Source organism: Cervus canadensis, chromosome X (genome assembly GCF_019320065.1).
Source record: "Cervus canadensis isolate Bull #8, Minnesota chromosome X, ASM1932006v1, whole genome shotgun sequence".
NCBI classification, from domain to species: Eukaryota; Metazoa; Chordata; class Mammalia; order Artiodactyla; family Cervidae; genus Cervus; species Cervus canadensis.
Window position 1 is genome coordinate 34,888,477 of NC_057419.1, and position 20,228 is coordinate 34,908,704.

Genomic DNA, 20,228 nt, shown 5'->3' on the forward strand with positions numbered 1-20,228 from the left:
GGTGTCATCTGCATTTCTGAAGTTATTGATATTTCTCTCAGCAATCTTGATTCCAGCTTGTGCTTCATCCAGCCTGGCATTTTGCATGATGTGCTCTGCATATAAGTTAAATAAGCAGGGTGACAATATACAGCCTTGACGTACCCCTTTCCCAATTTTGAACCAGTCTGTTGTTCCAGGTCTGGTTCTAACTGTTGCATCTTGACCTGCATACCAGTTTCTCAGGAGGCAGTTAAGGTGGTCTGGTATTCCCATCTCTTTAAGAATTTTCCACCATTTGTTCTGATCCACAGAGTCAAAGGCTTTAGTGTAGTCAGTGAAGCAGAAGTAGATGTTTTTCTAGAATTCCCCTGCTTTTTCTATAATCCAGTGGATGTTGGCAATTTGAACTCTGGTTCCTCTGCCGTTTATAAATCTACCTTGAACATATGGGAGTTCTCGGTTCAGGTACTGTTGAAGCCTCACTTGGAGAGTTTTGAGCATTACTTTGCTAGCATGTGAAATTACTGCAGTTGTGTGGTAGTTTGAACATTCTTTGACATTGCCTCTCTTTGGGATTGGGATGAATACTGACTTCTTCTAGTCCTATGGCTGCTGCTGCTGCATTTTCCAGATTTGCTGGCGTATTGAGTGTAGCACTTTCACAGCATCATCTGGATTTTGGATTTTAAATAGCTCAGCTTGAATTCCATCACCTCCACTAGCTTTGTTCATAGTGATGCTTCCTAAGGCCCACTTGATTTTGTACTCCAGGATATCTGGCTCTAGGTGAGTGATCACACCATCATGGTTATCTGGGTCAACAAGATCTTTTTTGTATAGTTCTTCTATGTAATCTTGCCACCTCTTAATATCTTCTGCTTCTGTTAGGTTCATACTATTTCTGTCCTTTATTGTGCCCATCTTTGCATGAAATGTTCTCTTGGTATCTCTAATTTTCTTGAAGAGATCTCTAGTCTTTCCCATTCTATTGTTTTCCTCTATTTCTTTGCATTGATCACTTAAGAAGACTTTCTCATTCCTCCTTGCTATTCTTTGGAAGTCTGCATTCAGATGGGTATATCTTTCCTTTCTCCTTTGCCTTTTGCTTGTCTTCTTTTCTCAGCTATTTTGTAGGGCCTCCTCAGACAACCATTTTGCCTATTTGCATTTTTTTTCTTGGGAATGGTTTTGATAAGCGCCTCCTGTGCAATGCCATGAATCTCCATCCATAGTTCTTCAGGCACTCCGAATATCAGATCTAATCCCTTGAATCTATTTGTCACTTCTACTATATAATTGTAAGGGATTTGATTTAGGTCATACCTGAATGGCCTGGTGGTTTTCCCTACTTTCTTCAATTTAGGTCTGAATTTGGCAATAAGGAGTTCATGATCTGAGCCACAGTCAGCTCTTGGTCTTGTTTTTGCTGACTGTATAGAGCTTCTCCATCTTTGGCTGCAAAGAATATAATCAATCTGATTTTGGTATTCACCATCTGATGATGCCCATGTGTAGAGTCGTCTCTTGTGTTGTTAGAAGAGGTTGTTTGCAGTGACCAGTGCGTTCTCTTGGCAAAACTCTGTTAGCTTTTGCCCTGCTTCGTTTTGTACTCCAAGGCCAAGTTTGCCTGTTACTCCAGGTATCTCTTGACTTCCTGCTTTTGCATTCCAGTCCCCTATGATGAAAAGGACATCTTTTTTGGGTGTTAGTTCTAGAAAGTCTTGTAGGTCTTCATAGAACTGTTCAAGTTCAGCTTCTTCGGCATTAGTAGTTTGGGCATAGACTTGAATTACCGTGATATTGAATGGTTTTCCTTGAAAATGAACAGAGATCATTCTGTCATCTTTGACATTGCACCTTTGACCATTGTTTATGGTGATTTTACTTTTTCCTTAACTTTGTTCTTCCATGTCCCAAATTGTACCTTTGGATGTTAAAATTAAATGATTTCAATTCCCTAATGATATACAAGTCTCTGTGAAAATTCAGGAGTTAAACAGATTATTTATATATATAACTTCAAGTTTTTCATCTAGTTAAGAAAAAAGTTTTGTGAGAATAAGTTCCTTTATTTCTCTTGAACTTAAATTCATGGATACTTTGTGGTTATTTCATATTCATTTGTCATATGGTTATAATTTAGTAAAAATAACTAGTTTCTTAATATGAAAGTTCATATTGAGTCACTTTTTATGAAATACAATATCATCTAGCTTTATTTTTAGATAATTCCAGCCCCTAAGGGAGCTGGATGTAGTGTGACCTGTGATACTGGCTTTATTTTTAGTATACATGCAATAAAATATACTCTGTTTGATTTATAGATCTATGGTTTTTACCAGGTATATATTTGTATAATTACTGTCACAGCATGGCCCAGAAAAGTGTTATCATTCCAAAAATTCTCCTTTTTGCAACCCATTTGTAGATATATCCTCTTTAGACCCCTAACTGCCAGTTATCACTCATTTGTTCTCTATCACTGTAGTTTTGTCATTTTGAGAATACCATATAAATAGAAAGATAAAATATATAAGCTTTTGAGTTGGCTTCTCTAATTCAATGTAATGTCTTTGTCATTCATGCAAGTTGCTGATTCTATCACTAGTTTATTCTCTTTTATTAATGAACAGTATCCCATAGTTTGGATATACTTGAGTTTATTGATCCATTTACCTGCTGACGGACATTTTGTTTCTTTCCACACTCTTGGCAATTATAACTAGAATTGCTGTAAACACTCAAGTACAGGTGTTTGTGTGAATCTGAGTTTTCATTTCTCCAGTATAAATACTTAGGAGTGGAATTGCTGGGTTATGGTAAGTGTATTTTTAACTCTATAAGAAACTGCCAGGTTAATTTCTAAAGTGGCTGTTTGTCTTTCCATTAGCAATATATGAGAGTTTCAGTTGCTTCACTTCTTTTTATTGTGCATGCATGCTAAGTTGCTTCAGTCGTGTTCGACTCTTTGCAACCCTTTGGACTGTAGCCCCCCAGGCTGTTCTGTCCCTTGGGTTCTCTAAGCAAGAAAACTGGATTTGGTTGCCATGCCCTCCTCCAGGGCATCCTCCAGACCCAGGGATTGAAAGACTCATGTCTCCTGCATTGGCAGGGGGTTTGTTACCACTGGCACCACCTGGGATGTTGTTCCTTAGGTTGGTGCAAAAGTAACTGTGGTTTTTGCATTGTTGAAATTTACCTTTGATATTGGAATACATTCTTAAATAAATGTGGTTATGTTATACATCATATTAATGCACATCTCTCACTTTATGTTTTTTGCTGATAACTTATTACTTGCTGTTTATTTTATATTTACTTTAAACTATGGAAATGATGTTAGACAAAAATCAAATTCAAGTGATTTTCTTATTCAAGTTCAAAATGGGTTGTAAAGCAGTGGAGAGAACTCAAAACATCAGCAATGCATTTGGCCCAGGAACACCTAATGAATGTACAGTACAGTGGTGGTTCAAGATGTTTTTGCAAAGGAAACAAGAGCCTTGAAGATGAGGAGCATAGTGGCCGGCCATTGAAAATTGACAGTGACCAGTTGAAAGCAGTCATTGAAGCTGATCCTCTTACAACTACATGAGAAGTTGCTGAAGAACTCAGTGTCAACCATTCTGCGGTCGTTTGGCATTTGAAGCAAATTGGAAAGGTGAAAAAGCTCAATAAGTGGATGCTTCATGAGCTGATCAAAAAAAAAAAGTTGTCATTTTGCGTGTCGTATTCTCTTATTCTGTGTAACAACAATGAACCATATCTTGATCAGATTGTGACACGTGATGAAAAGTGAATTTTATATGACAACTGATGATGACCAGCTCAGCGGTTGAACCAAGAAACAGCTCCAAAGCATTTCCCAATGCCAAACTTGCACCAAAATGAGGTCATGGACATTGTTTGGTGTTCTGCTGCTAGTCTGATCCACTACAGCTTTCTGAATTCTGACAAAACTATTACATCTGAGAAGTATGCTCAGCAAATCAGTGAGATGCACCAAAAACTGCAATGCCTGCAGCCAGCATTGGTCAACAGAAAGAGCCCAGGTCTTCTCCATGACAATGTCTGGCTGCACGTTGCACAACCAGTGCTTCAGAGTTTGAATGAATTTGGTTATGAAGTTTTGCCTCATCCATCATATTCACCTGACCTCTCATCAACTGATTACCACTTTTTCAAGTATCTTGACACCATTTTTGCAGGGAAAATGATTCCACAACCAGCAGGCGCAGAAAATACTTTCCAAAAAGTTTGTTGAAACCTGAAGCACAGATTTTTATGGTATAAGAATAAACAAACTAACTCCTCATTGGCAAAAATGTATTGATTGTAATGGTTCTTATTTTGATTAATAAAGATGTATTTGAGCCTAGTTATAATGATTTAAAGTTCATGGTCTAAAACCACAATTACGTTTGCACAAACCTAGTACTACCCTTTGTATCATCAGGCATAGTGCTTTCTTGTGGCTTTAATATACATTTCCCTAATGGCTAATGATGTTGAATATCTTTGCTTGTGCTTTGTTGCCATCCATATGTCCACTTTGATGAAGTGTCTGTGCAAATGTTTTGTCCATTTTTATTTGGACTGTTGTTTCTACTGTTGAGTTTAGTGAATTATTTATATATTCTGTATGAGACCTTTCTCAGATATATAATTTGCAAATATTTTCTCCCAGTGTATAGCTTGTTTTTCAGTTCCCTTAATAGTATCTTATATAGAATAAATGTTTTAAATTTTAATAGGTTTCAGTTCATCATTTTTTTCTTTATGGATTATGCTTTGGTGGTTATGTCTAAGAACTATTTGCCTAACTTAAGGTCATTAAGATTTTTCCCTGTGTTTTCATCTAAAAGTTATATTTACATTTAGATCTATGTTCCATTTTGCATTAATTATTGTTTTGCTTTTAAATGAAGTTTCATGGTTTTGTCTGGTTGTTCCTACATGAAGGCTCTCCTCTCCCCACTGAATTTTCTTTGTTTCCTATTGCTGCTATAACAACTTTTCAAAAATTTAATACTTAGACAACACAAATTTATTGTCTTATGTTTCTAAAGGTCAGGAGTCCAAAATTAGATTTCACTGGATCAAAATAAAGACATTTAGCAGGATTGTGCTCCCTCCGAGTCTCTTGGGAGAGGATCAGTTTCCTTGCCTTTTCCAGCTTCTGGGCTTCCCTGATAGCTCAGTTGGTAAAGAATCCACCTGCAATGCAGAAGACCCCCATTCAATTCCTGGGTTGGGAAGATCTGCTGGAGAAGGAATAAGCTACCCACTTGAGTATTCTTGGGGCTTCCTTGTGGCTCAGCTGGTAAAGAATCTGCTGCAGTGTGGGAGACCTGGTTTTGATCCCTGGGTTGGGAAGATCCCCTGGAGAAGGGAAAGGCTATCCACTCCAGTATTCTGACCTGGAGAATTCCTTGAACTGTATAGTCCATGGTGTCCCAGAATTGGACATGACTGAGCGACTTTCACTTTCACTTCCAGCATCTAGAAGTCACCTGCATCGTTTGGCTTGAGGCCCCTTCCTCCATCTTAAAGCTAGCAGCATCTTCAGTCTTCTTGACTCTTAACTCTTGGATTCTATAGTCATATCGTTTTTTTCTTTACTTTGGCCCTCCTACTTCCCACTTGTAAGGACCTTTTTGATTATATTTGGCCCACCTAGATAATCCAGAATACTCTCCCCAGCTCATATTCTTTAGTTTAATCACATCTGCAAAGTCCATTTTACCATGTAAGGTAGCATCTTCTAGTTTCTGGATATTAGTACATGGAGATATTTAGGGAGCCATTATTCTTTCTCAGATAGATAGATAGTTGTATGTCATCATTTTCTGAATTCTGTTTCTTTGATCTATGTGTCTCTCCATTCATCACCACCACAATGCCTTCCATATTGTAGTTTTATAGTTCATCTTAAAGAGAGGTAGTATGGTTCTTCTGATTTTTTCCCCAAAATTATTTTGACTTTTCTAGTTTCTTTTCTTCAATCATTGCTACAAACAAGCTGGATGGGACTTTTAAATGGATTTTTAATAAATCTCTAGAGCAATTGGGGAAAATTGATGCCCCCTACTATGTTGATTCTTACAGTTGATGAACACAGTATGTCTCCCCATTTATTTAGATCTTCTGTAATTTATTTCATATGCATTTGTAGCTTTCAACATATAGATACTGTACATATTTTAATAGATCAGTGGTTCCAATTGGGGTGATTTTGTCCTTCAGGGTACATTTGGCAGTATCTAGGGCTTCCCTGGTAGCTCAGACAATAAAGAATCTGCCTGCAGTGCAGGAGACCCAGGTTCAGTCCTGGGTCAGGAAGATCCCCTGGAGAAGGGAATGGCAACCCACACCAGTGTTCTTGCCTGGAGAATTCCATGAACAGAGGGGCCTGGCAGGCTACAGTCCATGGGTCACAAAGAGTTGGACACAATGACTGAAACTTTAACACTTTAGAGGCATTTTATTGGTCACATTTGCACAGTGCTGGGGAGTGCTACTAGCTTGTGGTCAGTAGAGGTTAGACACTAAACATCCTGAAGTACACAGAACAGCCCCTCCCATAAGAAAAAATTATCTATCGAAACATCCCACCCTCGGCTTCTCCCACAGAGTCCAAAAGTCTGTTCTGTACATCTGTGTCTCTTTTTCTGTTTTGCATATAGGGTTATCATTATTATCTTTCTAAAGTATGACAAAACCCACTACAATATTATAAAGTAATTAGCCTCCAACTAATAAAAATAAATGAAAAAAAATAAAAACCAAAAAAAAAAAAAAGAAAAAATTATCTAAATGTCAGTAGTGCTGAAGGTTGAGAACCCCTGGGTTTATACTTAAGAATTTGTTTTTGTGGCGGGGGGTGTTGTAAATTTTTAAAAATTTTGGTTTCCAGTTGTTCATTGCTTGTTTATTGATACATTGATAATTGTTCATTTATATTGCCTATTATAATGTTGATTGTATTGGTAATTACTGATGTATTCAGAGTTTGGGCTACCATTTTATTTTTGAGAGCTGACCTGAGTTGAGTTTGTTTATCTTAATTTATTTATTTTTAATTGGAGAATAATTGCTTTACAATATTAAGTTGGTTTCTGCCATATATCAACATGAATCAACTATAGGCGTATGTATGTCCCCTTCCTCTTAAACCTCCCTCCCATACCCCACTCCATCCTCCCTCCACCCGCCCCCCCCAAGTAGTCAGAGAGCCCCAGATTTGAACTGCTTCCTTGGGAACAGGGAATTCCCTCCAGCTATCTGTTTTACATGTGGTAATACATATGTTTCAATGCTGCTCTCTCTATTTGTCTCACCCTCTCCTTCCCCCACTGTGTCCACAAATCTTTTCTCTATGTCTGCATCTCTGTTACTCCCCTGCAAATAGGTTCATCAGTACCATTTTTCTAGATTCTATATATATGTATTAATACATGATATTTGTTTTTCTCTTTCTGAATTACTTCACTCAGTAAAATAGGCTCTAGGTTCATCCACCTTATTAGGACTGACTCAAATGTGTTCCTTTTTGTGGCTTAGTAATATTCCATTGCATATATGTACCATGACTTCTTTATCCATTCATCTGTCGATGAACAACTAGGTTCCTTCCATGTCCTAGCTATTGAAAATAGTGGTCTTCCATTTTATTATTTGTTTTCTGCTAGTTGTCTCTTTATTTTGTTGCTTTGTTTCACCTTTCCTACCATATTTTGCATTATTTGAACAGGTTTTACTATCCCATTTTATCTATTGTGCCTTTTGGTCTATCTCTTTGTATAAGTTTTTAGTAGTTGCTCTAGGAATTATAATATACTTTTCACAATCTACTTAGAATCAGTACATTATCGCTTCAAGTGAAATGTAAAAAACCTTACCACCCTCTAAGACCCCCTTTATGTTTACAAATCATTTTATGTGTTACATCTGCATACATTGAAAACCCTATCAGTCAGTGTTTTAATTTTTGCTTTAAACCATCAAATGTATTTTATAGAACTTAAGAATATGCTACTATATTTGCTTAGATATTTACCATTCCTGTTACTTCTCCTTCAATCCTAATGTTCTGGGATTCATACTGCTTCTATTAGCATTTCCCATGAGTATGAAGTCTGCTGTTAATGAATTCTTATTTGTTTTCTTTGCTCTGAGAATGTGTTGCTATTCCCTTCATTTCTGAAGGCTAATTTGTGGTGATAGGATTTTGGTTGACAGTTCTTTTACCACTTGAAAAATGCCACTTCCTGCTAGCTTCCCTGGAAATCTTCTGTCTTCAAATTGTTTTTCTCTTATACTTAATGTATTATTTGTGTCTAGCTCTTTTAGTAGTTTTTTGTCTTTAACTTTTAGAAGTTTAATGTTGATGTGTCTAATTGTGGATTTCTTTGGATTTATCCCTATTTGTGGTTGCTCAGCTTCTTGAATTCTTGGGTTTGTTTTTGCCAAATTAGAGGAGTTTTTGTTTCTTTGAATACATTTTCCAGTTTCACAATTTTTCTCTTATTCTTCTGGCACTCTGAAAAGGAATGCTAGATCTTTTCTTATGGCCCCTTAGGTTTCTGGGTCTTGTTTACTGGCTTTTTTTAAAGTCTATTTTCTCTCGGTTGTTCATATTTGGTAATTTCTATTGTTCTATCTTCAAGTTTACATATTCTTTCCTTTGTTCTCATCATTCTGCCATGGATCCCATCCATTCAGGTTTTTTTACTTCAGTTATATTTTTCAGTTTCAGATTTTTCATTTGTTTCTTTTATCTCTATTTGCTGAGACATTCTATTTTTGTTGATTTAAGCATGTTTATAAATGTTCCTTGAAGTACTTTTATGATAGCTACTTTGAAATTCTAGTCAGGTAGTTCTAATATTTCTGTCTATTGCATTTTCTTATTCAAGTTGCTATCTTAGGCATTCTTGGGATGATGAGTGATTTTTTTATTGAAACCTAGGCATTTGGGGTACTATGAGACTGAATCTCATTTAAATCTTTCTGTTTAGCAGGCCTCTCATGACACTGCTCTGCAAATGGGTTTGAAAGTCCTGGTTCTTACCTTGGCCTCCATTGTTTCCTAGGGAAAGGGACTCCTCATGACTCTAGGTGGGATAGGAATTCAGGTGCCTCAGTAGGATGAAAGACAAACTATGTACGGGAAGAAAATATTTATAAATCACATAACCAACAGAGGGCTATATCTAGAATATAAAGAATTCCTAAAATTCAGTAGCAAAAAACAATCCGAATATAGAATGTACAAAAGACACAAACATATTTTATCAGAGAGGATATATGAATCGCAGAGAGTACACGCAAAGATGTTCAACATCTTTGCTGTTACGGAAACGCAAATTAAAACCATAATGAAATATCACTATACACCTATTAAAATAGTTTCAAAATTTAAAAAAAAAAACTGTGATGATACCAAATGTTGGTGAGGATGCACAGGATTTGGATCATTCATACTTTAAAGGTAGTAATATAAACAGCCACTTTGAAAGAGTATGGCAGTGTGTTAAAAAGTTCAGTGTAGGCTTACTGTATGACTTAGCAATTACCCACTTGGGCATTTATCACAGAGAAATGAAAACATATGACCACCTGTATGAAAATGTTCATAACATCTTTATTTATAATAGCCCCAAACTAGAAGCAACCATAATATCCTTAAGATATGAGTGAGTGGTTGAATAAATTCTGCTACATCCATGGACTAGTACTCAGCAGTAAAAAGAGATGAGCTATTGATAGATGCATCATCTTTGATGAAGGAATATAAATAAGTAGCATAAGGAAGTTCTTTTGTGGTGATGGTACAGTTCTGTGTCTTTATTGTTGTGATGATTACATGGATCTGAACATGGGACAAAATTGCATAGAACCATATAGATAACACATACAAACCACACATACACTAATACACATTTTAAGATGATGAAAACTGAATGAGTTCTATAGCCTAGTTAACAGTAATGTGCCAATGTACATTGTTGGTTTTGATATTGAACTACAGCTATATAATAGATGCCATCATTAGGAGATGCTGGGTGAAGGGTTATGAGTCTCTGTACTACTTCTTCAACTTCCTGTCAGCCTATAATTATTTCAAAATGAAAAGTTAAAAAATCACAGTTGTCTGAGATGATTTAAGTCTAGTTCTGCTGAAGGCAGAATATTAGGGGGAAATCAATATTTGCCACCACCACCACCCCCAGTCCCAGAATCCACCTGCCAAAGAAGGAGACCTGAGAAACGTGGATTTGATCCCTGGGTCAGGAAAACCCCCAGAGTAGGAAATGGCAATCCACTCCAGTATTCCTGCCTGGAAAATTCCATGGACAGAGGAGCCTGGCAGGCTACAGCCCATGGGGCCACAAAGAGTCAGATATGACAGAGCAACTGAACACATCCTCAAAATATCACATTATTAGTGGAAACCACATGTAATGGTATACTAATGGTCTACATGTAGATAACATCCACATGTAATCTTTTTCATTTCTTTGGTGTTTTTCCTTTTCTTTTAAAAATTGCTTTTATTAGGAAGCTGACAGTAATCAATAGTTATCATTACAGGTAGTGTATGTTCTTAGCACTGTGCTAACTGCAGACAGATGACATTCAAATTCTTTATATGCTTATAAGGATGCTCCCAATTTGACCAAAAGCAAATATGTTTTCAAAAAAATAAAATTGCACAATTTTCTTGGTGATACATTAGTTTCAGTGATGATTTACTCTAAGTATGGCAAAGATATAATGGGCTATGCATTGTGAGAATTGCATGCTAGCTGTAACTATCACTTTTTCTTGCACTCAAAAGTGTGGTGGTGTTTTAGTTGCTAAGTCATGACTGATTCTTACAACTCCATGAACTTTAGCCTGCCAGGCTCCTCTGTCCATTTGATTTCTCTGGCAAGAATGCTGGAGTAGGTTGCCATTTTCTTCTCCAGGGGAAGTTCCTGACCCAGAGATTGAACCGTGTCTCCTGCATTGCAGGCAGATTCTTTATCATTGAGCCACCAAAGAGTCCCTGGTATACTGGAATGCAAGTGAGGGGATTTAGCCTTATTATACAGAAAACCTGGAATCTGTTCAAATTTATTTAAATTACTTGTGCAGATTTATTTAAATACTTTTCATCTGTTACCAGCTGTAACTGGTTTAAGCATTACACTTAAGAAGAGTATCCATTTAGGGTGGTGGTGGTGGTGGTTTAGTCATTAAGTCATATCCGACTCTTGCGACCCCATGGACTGTAGCCTGCCAGGCTCCTCTGTCCGTGGGATTCTCCAGGCAAGAATACTGGAGTAGGTTGCCATTTCCTTCTCCATTCATTTTAGGGTACAAAAGTAATTAAATACTATTGGCCCTGCTGTATAAGCTGCTGATATGCTTATGGTATACTGCAAAAAATTCTAAATTTCAGAGTGGACCTGGATTTTAATTCCAGCCCCGCTGCTTACTAAGCAAGTCATTAAAAATCATAGAACCTGAGTTTTCTCAATTTTAGAGGTAATACCCATTTCATTCAGCTCTCACCTTTGTGATAGGTACCTAGGCACCATTGCTGACTTGTATAGCTATTTTTACAAAATGTTTGTTGCAAAAGGTTTCCACTGAGTTATCCATACACATGCACCTGGAGATAAAGTGAGTGATAAATATATGATAAAAATTATAAATGCTGTGCTTTAAACTATAAAAAAAGAAAGGTCAGAAAATAGAAAGTGCCAAAAGGGCTGAAGATTTTAGAAAAGGTGTCATGATGGGAATGAGATTCAAAGTGGATTTTAAAGAACAAAGTGGAGAGGTAAATTGAGCAGGGAGACCATTTCAAGTAGAAGCAAAATGCCTAAGAATATATGATTATATGGGAATCAGAATTTAGAAATTTTTATGTTACTTGAAACCAACTGTTTATTAAATTATATTTGGGAAGTTATAAATCTTAAAGTTTTAAGCAATTTTTTCCATAGCATTGAATTTTAAAAATATTCCAACATCTGCTGTCTATTTTAATGATATTAAATGTTACAGTACCTACTTGGTTGCTAAGACACTTTTATACATTTGAAATCTTGATTGGTAAGGTTTATGTAGTTCTTGTCAGTTGTAGCTAATCTTAGGTTTATTGACCATATTCTTTCTGTTTATCAAAGATGAATGATATAATAATGGAACTAACGAGAACTGGGATTTCATTGTTTTTGTTAAGTCTTATAAAATTGTTTTCACATTATTAATGTATATGAATTTAATTTCTTCAAAGAAAACGGCCAGCTTTACCAACTTCCTTTTTCTAAATGACGGTTAGTGTTTTTAACAGTTTATAACTTTATAGAAAATTTGAAATATGAGTGATTGACTAACTTATCTTGAATATATGAAAGCATTGTACCCCTAATTTTTTTTTTTTGGTGTATTCTCATGGAGAAATAGGTTGGTGTTTGAAAATTTAGTTTGGTATTCATTGGGTTTTGTTTTATATGGTATTGGAGCGAAGGGATTTTTTCTGGGGCAAATATATCTATCAGTGTTGTTTCTTTTTCCCCTGCCAGTGGTGAATGAATCAGCCACAGATACTTATAATTTATCTGCTTTTGAGATCCTTTTTGCTGTGTAATTTCAGTTTTACCATTGTTTTGGTGAATAAATAATTTTACACATATTTATTGAATACCTTCTACCTACAAAGCATTGTACTCAATGTAAGTGGGACAGAAAGAGGAATATGATATAGACTGTCAAGAATCTGGTAGAAAAGAAAAATATATACACAAATAACTATAACATAAGGCAATTTGCTGTATGTGCCATGAGCTCTGTAGGATTTTAGATAACAAAGAAAGCATTTTTGAGTGGATGATCAGGGGTGATTTCATGGAGGTGGGAGCATTTGACTAATGCACATAGCTTGTAAACGAATATTAACATGACAGTCAGTGTGAGGTAGGAATCCTGAAATGACGGCTCTCCCACTGCCAAAGATTTTATCTTTATAAACTGGGAAAAATGATTCCATGGTAAATGTTTAATATCTAAACATTCCCATAAATGCTAGTTTAAGGTAAAATATTTGTACTTTTGTAAAAAATATAATTTGTATATGATGGATAATTGCTACTTTTATGTTTTTAGGCCATGAATATTGTGGTTCCCTTCATGTTTAAATATGCTGTAGACAGCCTCAACCAGATGTCGGGAAACATGCTGAACCTGAGTGATGCACCAAATACAGTTGCAACCATGGCAACAGCAGTTCTGATTGGCTGTATGTGTGGTTCTTTAATCTGTCTACAGGTGTTGACTTTCTTCAAGAGGGTTTCATCATACTTGAGCATATGACCTTTTACCACAAACACAACTTAGCATTTTGGATATTTGTGTTATGTGCAAGTTTTTTTTGATAGGTGATTTTGAAATGTTCTTTGTATGATATACTTTCCAAAAATTATATAATAAAAGTTTCCAAGTTCTAGAAAGCAATAACATGAAATAAGACATTAAATTCATAACAACCACTTCTAATAGACTCCCTATAAGATATCTTTTTAGTAAGACTATAGTTATATTCTTGCTGCTGTTGTTAGCTTTTAAACAGGAAATGGCTAAATAATGATATATGTGTATTAATATGTTTTTAAATTATATTCAGTAGCCATGACACAGATCTGCAATTTATAAAGAATATAATGCTTTGTGTCCCCATGCCATAGAAAGGATACTCTGTGAGATTCAGACCTGAGTTGGGGCATGCTTAGTCAAAGCACTTGGATTTTTCAGGATATCAGTTTTATCATTTGTTTCTTGGGGGAATTGAATTAGATCTTAAAACCTCAACAGATACTGTGCATTTATCTATAATAAGACCTTATGGGATCAGTTCAGTTGAGTTCAGTTGCTCAGTCATGTCCGACTCTTTGCTACCCTGTGGACTGCAGCACACCAGGCCTCCCTGTCCATCACCAACTCCCAGAACCTACTCAAACTCATGTCCATTGAGTCGGTGATGCCATCCAACCATCTCATCCTCTGTCGTCCCTTTCTCCTCCTTCCTTCAATCTTTCCCAGTATCAGGATCTTTGGGGTTGCTATTTAGTAAAAGTATTTACTTGGAAAAAATCTTTCAACATCTGGAACCTTATGGGGGTAAATAACAATGAAAGATTTTCATAGTGGTGGAAATTAATACTCACTAAGCTAGATGTTTTCTAGGTTTCTTTTAGTGTAAGTATTCTGTGATATGCTCATTCATTGTAAAAACATTTTCTGAGCCCTTGCCATTTTTTGCACTGCAACAATTCTAATGTTTTTGCACCCCATTCTTTCTTGAATGTATTGTTAGATGGTGTATCAAGAGCGGGAGCTGCCTTTTTTAATGAAGTTCGAAATGCAGTATTTGGCAAGGTAGCCCAAAATTCAATCCGAAGAATCGCCAAAAATGTCTTTCTCCATCTTCACAACCTGGATCTGGCTTTCCACCTGAGCAGACAGACAGGAGCTTTATCAAAGGCTATTGACAGAGGGACAAGGGGTATTAGTTTTGTCCTGAGTGCTTTAGTATTTAATCTTCTTCCCATCATGTTTGAGGTGACTCTTGTCAGTGGTGTTTTGGTAAGTAAAACATTTTTCATGACAACCTTTTATCATGCATTCTTGTTAGTAGATGTTTAGTACCTGAAGCTTTTGTACTGTTGCATGCTGATGATTTTAAAGCAAAATTCCATGATGCCTGAAGGATTATGCAGTTTAATTATTTTGCCATAAGCTTCACGGGACTGTATCTAAAGTCTTTTATCATGTTGTTATTGTAAAGAGTTGTTCAGTTCTACACATAGATCAGTCATTTAGCTAATGCTTGCAGTTTTTTTGTTGTTAGCAGACATTATGGTATATGAATTTGGACTGGTATGCTCAGGTTATCTAGGTTTCTTGCTATTCACCATTCATAACATTTTAGGCATAATGATTCACCATTTCATATTTTATAATAAAAGTATGTGTATAACTTAAAGTTGGTTTTCTAAGGTATTTGTTTTCTTACTTAGTTTTCCATATATACAACTTTATACCAACATATTTTTAATTAGAATCTTTGAGGTTTGTTATTATATATTATAAACTATTTGACAGGAATAATGACTAAGCTCATTTCTTTTTTTTTTTTTTTGCCTTTTCCAGTATTATAGATGTGGTGCCCAGTTTGCATTGGTGACCCTTGGGACACTTGGTGCATACACAGCATTCACAGTTGCCATCACACAGTGGAGGTAAGGTATTCCCCAGAGGTCAGTCAAGGTGAAGAAATTAGTTATGCTTCTATAGAAGACATTCCATACCTATGCACATCTTTGTCTTACAGAACTAAATTTAGAATAGAAATGAACAAAGCAGATAATGATGCAGGCAATGCTGCCATAGACTCGCTGCTGAATTATGAAACTGTGAAGGTAATATGTTTAATTTGACTTTTTCTTCCTTTCACACTGCACTAAGATTTGTTCTGCCATTTAATATTATAGGTGCTGTAAGTTAGAGCTGCAGATTAGGATAGGATCTCTTGGTATGATGAAATAATAGTACTTTATTGTTTTTCTTTTATTTAGGAATTCCCCTTTCTTTCTACTTCATTTTTTTGTGTGGCACCATCAGAACTTTACCTTCTAAATTAATTTATAAGTGGTATAAATAATTTATAAGTGATAGTATAGTTAGCATTTGATTCAGAATGCACACTGAGATTTGACTCTCTATCCTTCATAGTGCCTAGCATAGTGCTTTTCACTAATTCTTTCATTTATTTGTTCATTTTTCCATTTAACAAACATTACTGAATGCCTCTTGTATGCAAAGCACTATGCTGTCTTGTAATGAGGAGGGCAGTAAAATCAATGATTGCTGTTTAATTCTTGCCCTCCCAGAATTTGCTAAGCATTGGGAGAGTTAAAGTATGCAAGTGATGACACAAAAAGGCATAATGTGGTGGGGGCAATGAAATTGTGAATTCAGAGAGTCTCAGGGGATCAAGGGAAGACTTTGTGAAGGAAGTCCCTTGACAGCTTTTATAGATCTGGATTTAAATTAACTAGGCATTCTTTAAATATTTCGGGGATGAATTTTATGGACTTTTAAAATACTGTCCATTGTGGAAAACTGCAGGCATAGGCATACCATAGTCCAATGTAGTGAAAGTCAGTTTTTAAAATTTCCTGTGCAATACAAAATTGTATCCATAAATGAAGTCTGATTCCAATTATACTTGTATATAATTGCTATTTTTATGTATTTTGTAGTATTTTAATAATGAAAATTATGAAGCACAAAGATATGATGGATTTTTGAAGACATATGAAGCTGCTTCATTGAAAAGTACCTCTACTCTGGCTATGCTGAACTTTGGTCAAAGTGCTATTTTCAGTGTTGGCTTAACAGCCATAATGGTGCTCGCCAGTCAGGGAATTGTGGCAGGTAATAGATCTGTGGTTTTCATGTTTGTCAGTGTTTTACTTCACCTTTATAAATAAATATTAGTGAAAGGAATATGTATTTTAGTCTTAAATATAAAGCATATTTAATACAGTACTATAACATCCTTGGAGTACTTTCATTTTTGTATCACAATATGTTTTCTTGATGGTATGTTGTTTTCTTTTGTTTAATGCTACAAATTTAGCACTGATTTTCTCATTGATTGGGATTGCTGTTTGTGGGGCTTCAATCTGATTCTTTTAGGAGTAATATACTTTTTAGTATCTAATATTTCTAATTTCTCTTGTGGACCTGGAAAGAAGTGTAATTAGTGTTTAGTCCAAAGGACTAAAGTGTGAAAAGTCTTATAAAAAAATTACTAGTAACGCTTTTATCTATTGGCTGTTCATTTGTAAAACATTTCAAAAATAAATAATATCCCTGCCTCTTTTCTGTAACTTGCCTGCTCAGTTAGGATTCTTTCATTCACTATGACCTTAATATATGATTGATCATTCCCAATCATGATATCCATTTGCTCCAATGTTTTAATTTATACTTTTAAAAAATCCTACTTTATATTATGCTAGTATCTTAGGAAGAATGGAAGGATTTTCAGCCTTCCATTTCAGTCTGCATTTTTAAACCATTCTTTCTGTTTTTTTTAAACCATTCTTTTTTCTTATATATCATATGTAGTGTATGGGTAGGCTTTTCCCATTCCACTTAGCACATATTTAGTTCCCTATATTCCTAAATCATGGGTTAAAATGCTTTGGAATTAGAGTAAGCCTTACCATTACTGATTATGTATGTTTTGAACTGTATTCCACAGTAATAAACTGTAAACTTCTTTATCTTAAACTGGAAAGTTCATGACATCTAAAGTATTTTTTTTTCTCTACCAACTGCATATTAAGGTACCCTTACTGTTGGAGATTTAGTAATGGTGAATGGACTGCTTTTTCAGCTTTCATTACCCCTTAACTTTCTGGGAACTGTATACAGAGAGACTAGACAAGCACTTATAGATATGAACACCTTGTTTACTCTACTCAAGGTAGACACCCGAATTAAAGTAAGTAATGTATTTAATACCTTTTTTAAAGCATATAAGCATCATCCCATAATGGTATTATTCTGGGATAACAGTCTTATATCACCATGTTAGCAAACTAACTTATCTTTTGCAGGAATTGGGACTATAATGTGTATTAAAAGGCTGTTACAGCTTTTACTTCTATGTTTAGAAACCTTACAACATTAGCAAAGAATTTTATACCTAGACACTAAACTTTGTTAACTTCAATTATTTGTATTTGCACTTGATTTACTTTTGCTAATAATGATACAAAATGTTATTGCCTCTCCTTATAGTCTCAACCTCCTTTCTCCCCTGCCCACCATCTCTCTTCCTCCCCAAAACAAATTGATCAGAAATCAGAGCATTCAGGATTTTTGCCTTAGCAGTGAGGGAAAAAACAGATCTTTAAAAGCATGCATAGAAGTGGTCTAACTCCACTTATAAACTTTCTCCTTTCCCATTATTTTCCTTTTTATCTCTGTGAATTAGAAAATTATCTGCATAGCAATACTCTAGGCGGTGTATAAAGTGGCTTTTTTTTTTCTTCCCTGCTAGGACAAAGCGATGGCATCTCCCCTTCAGATCACACCACAGACAGCTACGGTGGCCTTTGATAATGTGCATTTTGAATACATTGAGGGGCAGAAAGTCCTTAATGGAATATCTTTTGAAGTCCCTGCAGGAAAGAAAGTGGCTATTGTAGGAGGTAGTGGGTCAGGGTGGGTAATTTAGTTGTTTATAAAATTTTGCATCATTGATGATTCCCAATGTAATATTTTTTCTTTGTCATAATAAAATGATTACTGTAGTTTAAAATAGGGGTTCCTTAATGCCAGTTGGAGCTATATAACCTTTCCTTGTTTTCCATTTCAGGAAAAGCACAATAGTGAGGCTATTGTTTCGCTTCTATGAGCCTCAAAAGGGTAACATTTACCTTGCTGGTCAAAATATACAAGATGTGAGCCTGGAAAGCCTTCGGAGGGCAGTGGGAGTGGTACCTCAGGTATTTAAAAAAAGGAAAAAAACCTATTTGGGGGAAAATTTGTTGGGTTGCTGGATCTTTTACTAGAATAATTTGGATCCAAGGAGTCAGTATATGTTAATTTAAGTTGGAAGCGTTAGGCCCTACAGGCCATATTCTGTTACCAAAAAACATGAATTTAAAAATCTTCATGATGGGAAGATTTTTTTTAAGCCTTAGGAAGAAAACTAAGGAAAGAACTCAGACTGGAGTCAGAACTGGATTCTAAGCCCAGCTTTAACCCTTATATGTTGTATAGTTGTGGGCCTCAGTTTCCTCATCTGTAAAATAAAGATATCATTTTTCTTATAGGACAGAATTAATATGGATTAGAGATATATGTGTAAAGCACCAAGTACAATGTCCCTCACATAACTGTTCAGTAAATGAAAACTATTATTTGAGCAGTTTTTGACATAGTAAATCTATAAAAATTATAAAACAATTTGGCTGCCAACTTCAAGTTGGTATGCCTTGTCCCCAAGTACCAAGCACAGTGCCTGACCCATAGTGAGCATTTAACAAGTATTTGCTGAGTGACTGTAGCGGGAAACAAGTTCAGAGTAAGCTCTGAGAAGATAAGGAGATAGCCTATAGGTTGTAAGCTTTTCTGATGCTGAAAGCCAATAGAAAGACCTGGGACTTAGTTGTAGCATAGGTGGTTAAGTTGCTAAGTCATGTTCAACTCTTTGCGACCCCATGGACTGTAGCCTGCCAGGCTTCTTTGTCCATATTATGTAGCTAGTAAAAGGTCCTCAAGTGATCTGACGCATGCCACTCTGCCCTGTCCTCCCTTTCACTGAGAATCCCAAATTTGGAGTGCATGAGTCACCTAGGGAGATTATTGAAATTCCAACTCCCTTTCTCACACTGTTTATGAGGGCAGTGTGAGCTTCAGAAACCTGCATTTGCGAATATGCCTCCTAGGTGATTTTGATTTAGGTGATTTGTAGACTATATGTTGAATTATTTTGAAATATAAAGCATTTTATTCACTAAGGAAAAATATACATGGTCAATAAATGAAAGAAAAGATGCTCATCCTCATTAGAAATCTTAGTAATTAAATCAGCAGTGGTATACCACTTTTCACCTATCAGACCGTTAAAGATTTAAAAATTCATGATGTCTAGTTTGGGTAAGGCTATGTGAAATGGCCAGTCTCTTGCTGGAGGAAGCATACAGCTTTCCTGATGAGCAAATTGGCAGTATATAACAAGAGTCTGAAAAATATTTAGTCTTTATTACAGTAATTCTGTCTCTAGGAAGTTTTAGTAAGGAAATAAACAGAGAAGTGAACAGATTTTTATATGCTAAGCTGTTCATTATAGTTTGTTTATAATAGCAGAAATTAGGAACAATATAAATATCATGTTTGTAAAGAGTATTGAGTATCATGGAAAAATACTCAGATACAAAGTTTGTTGAAAAAGAATTTCCAAACAAGATGTAATATCTCCATTTTATAATATTAAATAAATACGTGTAACAGAAAAAAATTGGAGAAAATACACCAACATGTTAATAGTAGTTATTGCTGGTTGGTGGGATTATATACTGTTTAATTAACTTTTATTTTACCATACATTTTGTATTTTTAACATTTCCAGTTAGCATTTTTTTTCTAAATAGAGAATATTTAAAAATAAG

At 35.5% G+C, this 20,228-nt stretch overlaps 1 protein-coding gene across 1 annotated transcript in view; it reads left to right on the forward strand.

Annotated features, from left to right (window-relative positions):
• The window catches only part of ABCB7 (ATP binding cassette subfamily B member 7), a gene marked incomplete at its 5' end in the record, with an annotated part of 47,524 nt that overhangs the window by 14,787 nt on the left and 12,509 nt on the right, over positions 1–20,228 (forward strand). Inside the window, 8 exons of the mRNA XM_043459715.1 lie at positions 13,144–13,276; positions 14,351–14,619; positions 15,187–15,275; positions 15,368–15,455; positions 16,299–16,473; positions 17,394–17,551; positions 18,113–18,276; positions 18,431–18,560. Of these exons, the coding sequence (XP_043315650.1) occupies positions 13,144–13,276; positions 14,351–14,619; positions 15,187–15,275; positions 15,368–15,455; positions 16,299–16,473; positions 17,394–17,551; positions 18,113–18,276; positions 18,431–18,560 (1,206 nt within the window). The remainder of the gene's footprint in view (positions 1–13,143; positions 13,277–14,350; positions 14,620–15,186; positions 15,276–15,367; positions 15,456–16,298; positions 16,474–17,393; positions 17,552–18,112; positions 18,277–18,430; positions 18,561–20,228) is intronic.